This window comes from Lampetra fluviatilis, chromosome 47 (genome assembly GCF_964198595.1).
Source record: "Lampetra fluviatilis chromosome 47, kcLamFluv1.1, whole genome shotgun sequence".
Lineage (NCBI taxonomy): Eukaryota > Metazoa > Chordata > Hyperoartia > Petromyzontiformes > Petromyzontidae > Lampetra > Lampetra fluviatilis.
Window position 1 is genome coordinate 630,074 of NC_136321.1, and position 5,751 is coordinate 635,824.

A 5,751-nucleotide genomic window follows, 5' to 3' on the forward strand; every position below is an offset into this window, starting at 1 on the left:
CTCCGACACATACAACAGCTCCTCATTTTTATCCGAGGTATTGACGACAGTTTTGCGATAACAGAGGAGTTTTTGACCATGGAGTCCCTGAAAGGAACAACGCGGGGAGAGGACTTGTATAACCAGGTATCTGCTGTCATCGAAAGAATGACGCTACCTTAGAGTAAACTTGTCAATGTCACAACGGATAGATCGCCAAATTTAACTGGAAAAAATGTTGGGCTGCTGAAAAGTGAAAGAGGAAAACCCTGTCCGGGATCTTATTTTCCTTCATTGCATCAACCATCAGGAATCCCTGTGTAAGTCTGTATTGCAGCTTAATCATGTCGTGAATCCAGTCGTAAAACTTGTGAACTTTATACGAGCAAGGGGACTTCAGCACCGTCAGTTTATTACCTTCCTGGAGGAAACTGATGCGGATCATTAGGACTTGCTGTACCACTCTCGTGTCCGCTGGTTAAGTTTGGGGAAAGTGTTACAACGAGTGTGGGAGCTGAAAGAGGACATCATCATAGCATTTTTGGAGTTGATGGGGAAATCTGACGAATTCCCTGAGCTAAGCGACAAGAACTGGCTGAGTGACTTTGCGTTTGCTGTGGACATATTTTCACAAATGAATGAGCTGATGTGAAACTGCAGGGGAAAGATCAGTTTGTTCACGACATGTACAAACATGTGAAAGCCTTCAAATCCAAGCTCACTTTGTTCTCCGGACAAATTGCGAACAAATCTTTTGCTCATTTCCCCACACTTGCCATGCAGGAAGAGGCACCGCGAAACGCAAAAAAATACAGCAAATCACTTGAGGACCTGCACGGAGAATTCTGCCGTAGGTTCACTTCAGCTGGTGTCGTGTCCCCTGTCACAAGACCCTGAAACAGCACCACATGAGCTGCAGTTGGAACTGATAGATCTTCAGTCTGACTCCATCCTAAAGGAGAAGTTCAACTCTGTTAAACTGAATGACTTTTATGCTTCACTTAACAGAGCCACGTTTCCAAACTTCCGGAAGACTGCACAGAAGATACTGACTTTGTTTGGCTCGACTTGTGTGTGAGCAGACATTCAGCATCATGAACGCCAACAAAGCCCGTCACAGATCAAAGTTAATGGATCAGCACCTCAGATCTATCCTGAGAATTGCCACAACCAAAATAACTCCAGACTTGGATGCACTGGCAAAAATGGGAGATCAACAACACTGTTCCCACTGAAACTGATGATGTGTTGCTGCAGCGAGGTTGGAGCCAAATCTCCGACACAGCCTGCGTGGCTGCTCTAACCTGTTAATGTAGATAATAAAAAAGTTAAAGTGAGGTAATTGGTTTGGCGCAGGCCTCAGATGTTTTCATGATGTTTGATCAGTCACGTTACGACATGTTTTTGTATTGTTCATGTTCGTGCAATTTGTTAAATTGCCTTGCAAATAAATGCTTTGCTACCTGTTAAAGGCCAAATCCTTTCATGCAATGATTTTTACATGTCATTTATATTAGTTCACACAAACACTCCATCCACCTGTTCCTGGCCCGGCCCCTCTGTCAAATTTTAGAACCCATTGTGGCCCGCAAGTCAAAAAGTTTGCCCACCCCTGGTCTAATTCTTTGGTTCTTTCGGTAAATGTCCCGTAGGTATAAAATAAAATAGATCACGACCTTTCGGGCGCAACACAAGCGTCCGTCATCAGGTGGGAAAGCATGGCCTGCTGCTGATGCAGACTGTTTAAAAAAGGTTTGAAATGGGTGAAGCCCAAGGGTTATAAAGGAGTGGTTGGGTCTAGTGATGTTAATGTGAAAAAATAGCATGTAACTGGGTACGGAAGTGGCTATGTTAATACAGGTAGGAACAAGTCCCACACTGCCCACCAGGGATTATTTGTCTGTCTATCATGCATAGCCACGCCCTCGATTTGGATTTCATAGAGCGCTTCGGGCGGGATCAGCACCACGTGACGCGCCGCCCCACGCAGCTTTGCCGCGTGACACAGATCGCACGAATGCGCTGTCCAACCAAGTTCTGACCTGCCCACTCCGAAGGAACGTGTTCAAGGGAGACCCGGTCAGCAGACAAATCAAAGCATTCCACAATTGAACAAATTAGTAAAAACAAATAATATCCAGAGGCACGTTCAGTGATGGTAGCGAGGCTAATTTGAACTTTTTCGTGTGGACCATGTTAAAGAGAAAAAAAACCGTTAAAATCACTTGAGTACACAACTCAATCGACTCACTGCCTGGTATCGGGACCGTGATTGCATTAACGAGGCGCGTGCCAGTAGCTTGGCTCATGAACGGCGCCTCCCACAATGGACGCGCGTCCAATGAGCGAATCTTCTCTGTGATTGGCTCCCGATGATTGGCCTAGAGGGGAAGATGGTCGGAGGCACGCGCGCGTAATTCTGTCACGTGATGTGAGCTCCCTCAATGGACTCTCAACATACTCATTTGGGGGTCGTGATTGCGTCTATGAAGCCCTAGCGCGCGTGGCTGGGCTCGTTAACGGAGTCTCACGCAAAATAGGAACGAGTGCAGGAAGCGCCACCCATACAATTAGTGAATCATCATACTGATTGACTCGCGATGATTGCCTTCTCCCTCCGACCCCCATGATTGGCCAGGGATGGGAAGGCAAACCCGTGTGATTGTTCCACGTGACGTGCGCTCCCTCGATATAAAGTAGGGAGCAGACTGCACACCGCATCTGCTCTTCACGGGGCTGACTGCTTTTGTAAGTAGTGAGTGGGGCGGGCTACATTGCTGGGCTTGCTGTAGGATTTGATGTTGTGCCCCTTTCCAGACCATGTTGGGTGCATGTTGGTTGTCTTTTTTCCATACTTGTATTTAACTTTCTGCGTGGTCAGTTTTCTTTTTTAACTTTGAGGATTAATGTCTTCGGAGGTACTAAGCCGAACGAGCTGACGCTTTCTACACGCACTCACCGCGCATGACCATTCAATATTTCCTTAAGAAAGCCTGTCCAGGTCCCGTACATTTTGCTCCTTATTGCGTTTTAAACATAATCCATGTAACCTTCCATTTCGACATTTTTATGCAAGCCAACCACTCGTTGAAGACGCCAAATTTGACTCATTTTGGGGTCAAGAGGTTTTGTACTGCAAATAAAAGCATGCATTAGCTTGTTTACCTAAAATTTCCCTTAACATCAACAATGGGCTTGTTGTTTGAATAATATATTTTCCAGTATTAGCCGGGTTGATCTCCCCGTAATTTGTTTTAAACCATGTCTGTTCTGCACCTTTTTCAAAGTCTCACCTGCCAAAATTCTGGCTGAATCTCTAATGTTTTAAAAATGGATTCGTAGCATAGGGCCGCACTACTTCCGTTTTATTGACCTGAAATCTGAGGGTTGTATGGCAGAAGCTGAAAACCCTTTTAAGTTTGAAACACCGTTAATGGGAATTCTCAAATTAATTGTATTTGTCCTGCCACCTAATTTTTTTTTTTAAATCTAAAGTGTCTAATTTGACCCCTTTTTCAAAGAGTGCAGTCATACATGTCTCTACCCTGATATGATGCAACACCTAATGACCACTGCATTTTGCCTGCGTTCTAAAAAACCTCCGCTGTTTATTTTTCGGCCAGGATGGTTCTTGCCTGGGCGATCTGCATATACAAACATCGTTGCCTTTGATTATAGGTTTAATCTGGTTTCCCCACACTACCTTAACCCAACTGCTTCTGTTCATATGACCCGTTTAGGTCGCCTTCAGCCAAGTCCCTGGATCGTCTATCCGAACTTTTCATTGTTCGTGGAAAGAAAAGGTATTTGTGCTACTGCAACTTGACACGTGCATCCCTCTTGCATTGCCCCACTGCATGATGGTCTACTGTGGCTGAGTGGATTGAGGGTTGTGGAATGGGCCATACACTATCCTGCTGTTTGTTGGGAGAAAAATTATTGGGAATTTAGTTTTGATACTCTGCCACCAACAATACCCGCAGTTCCATGAGCACGCATGCTTGTGCTTGAAGGACTAATTGTTAATATATCGGCGGCGAGTTCATTGTGTTGCGCACTTTTTGCTTTAATATTGATTCCACAAATTTAAATCTAAAAACGGTAGTAATTTTGACTCTGATTACGTTTATGTTGCATACTTGCCAAAGATTTAAAACATGCTTTAACAGCATGTAAAATGGCTATTGCGCACTATTTGGTGCCCACTATTTTTCAGTCCTTCCTAGGTATTTTAATGTCCAAATTTTAAGACTAATGGTACACTGAACTACAGTTGCTAGTGAACTGTAGTCTTGATTCTCTTTTTTGTAAATGATAGTAAGGCAGGAATACTTGGCTTGAAACATGCTTTCCCTTCCGTCTCCATCCAGGTTAACATAATGTCGTACCCACTTACGCTGCACATCATTGGAGGGCAAGGTGGAAATGCGTTCTCGTTTGATGGGAGGAGCAATGCAGCCACGCTGCAGAAACTCTCCGTGAGCGTTGGAGGCTGGCAAGTGAGGGGTGTGGAGGTGTGGCTGACTGACGGGCGAAGGCAGAAATTCGGCACCGTGGACTCCTCTGCTCAGCAGTTTGAATTCCAGTCGGGCGAGTTCATGTCGCAGCTCTCCCTGTGGGGCAATGGGGCTGGCACGCGTCTGGGTGCCATCAAGTTCAGAACGAGCCGCAACCGTGAGTTCTTTGCCAAGATGACGGACTGGGGGCTCAAGACCGAGTACAAGATCGACGTGGGCTCCGGCATCTGCTTGGGCGTTCAGGGCCGAGCGGGGGCTGACATCGACTCCATGGGCTTCCTTTTCATCAATGCTGTAAAGTCGTCGGTGATCCAGAACATGAAGTACCCAACTATGCACCAGGTTCTGCCTAACGTGCAGATGGAGGAGATTAAAGAAATGGAGTACATAAACGACACCAGCGTCATGCAGTCTCACACCTTCGAGAGCTCCAAGACGATAACCAAAAAGTCGTCGTGGTCTACGACCAACAAGATCGAGTTCACCTTCAGCCTGACCGTCTCGGCAGGCATACCTGAGGTCGTGGAGGGGGAGGCCGGGTTCAGCTTCACCTTGAGCTCTGAGACCACGCACGCATTGGAGAACTCTGAGGAGCGGACGGAAACTCTCACGTTCCCTGTCTCAGTTCCTCCGCACAAGACTGTCACCGTTGTCGCCAAAATCGGGCGTGCAAACATCGACCTCCCGTACACGGCCCTGCTGCGCATCACCTGCATGAATGGCGCTCTCTTTGACGTTCCTCTGAGTGGTGTCTACAAGGGGCTCACTTACACCAAAATGACCGCCCGTGCTACTGAGAAATAGAGCAGCATTTTGTACCGTTTTTTTGATCAAATGTTCTGAAAGAATAATTGTGGCTGACTACGAATAAAAGCCTTCTGCATTGCACTTCAATTTTCTCTTTGCATGTAAGGAATTAACATTTTTACAAGGTTCTAATGTTTATAGACATGGATATTTCACAATTTGCTGTCGGCAGGGATTATTTTGAGGTTACATTGAGCTTCATATTCTAAATTTGACGTTTTTGTGACTGCAAGGATCCATACTCTGGTTCTTTTCACCGTGACTTTACCGAAAGAACCAAAGTGTCGAGCTTCATATCCTTCATTCTGCATTGCATGGCCATTATTGAAACGGGTTGGTGGCATGGTATATTTTATAGCTAGAAACAACAGGTTCCACACTTCCCACAAGGGATTGTCTGTCGTGCACGAATGCGCTATCCAACCACGTTCCTACCTGCCCACTCCGA

The 5,751-nt window shown here is 45.9% G+C and overlaps 1 protein-coding gene across 1 annotated transcript; it reads left to right on the top strand.

The window, feature by feature from the left end:
* The first annotated feature begins 3,725 nt into the window (after positions 1-3,725).
* On the top strand, positions 3,726-5,407 carry LOC144947813 (aerolysin-like protein). The gene is made up of 2 exons (XM_078877167.1): positions 3,726-3,782; positions 4,350-5,407. The coding sequence occupies exon 2, from the start codon at positions 4,359-4,361 to the stop codon at positions 5,298-5,300; it is 942 nt and encodes a 313-aa protein (XP_078733293.1). The 5' UTR covers positions 3,726-3,782; positions 4,350-4,358; the 3' UTR covers positions 5,301-5,407.
* Positions 5,408-5,751: the final 344 nt, after the last annotated feature.

Bases quoted from the DNA above. Each gene is read 5' to 3' on its own strand.
- LOC144947813 (XM_078877167.1), top strand. From the start codon at position 4,359: ATGTCGTACCCACTTACGCTGCACATCATTGGAGGGCAAGGTGGAAAT.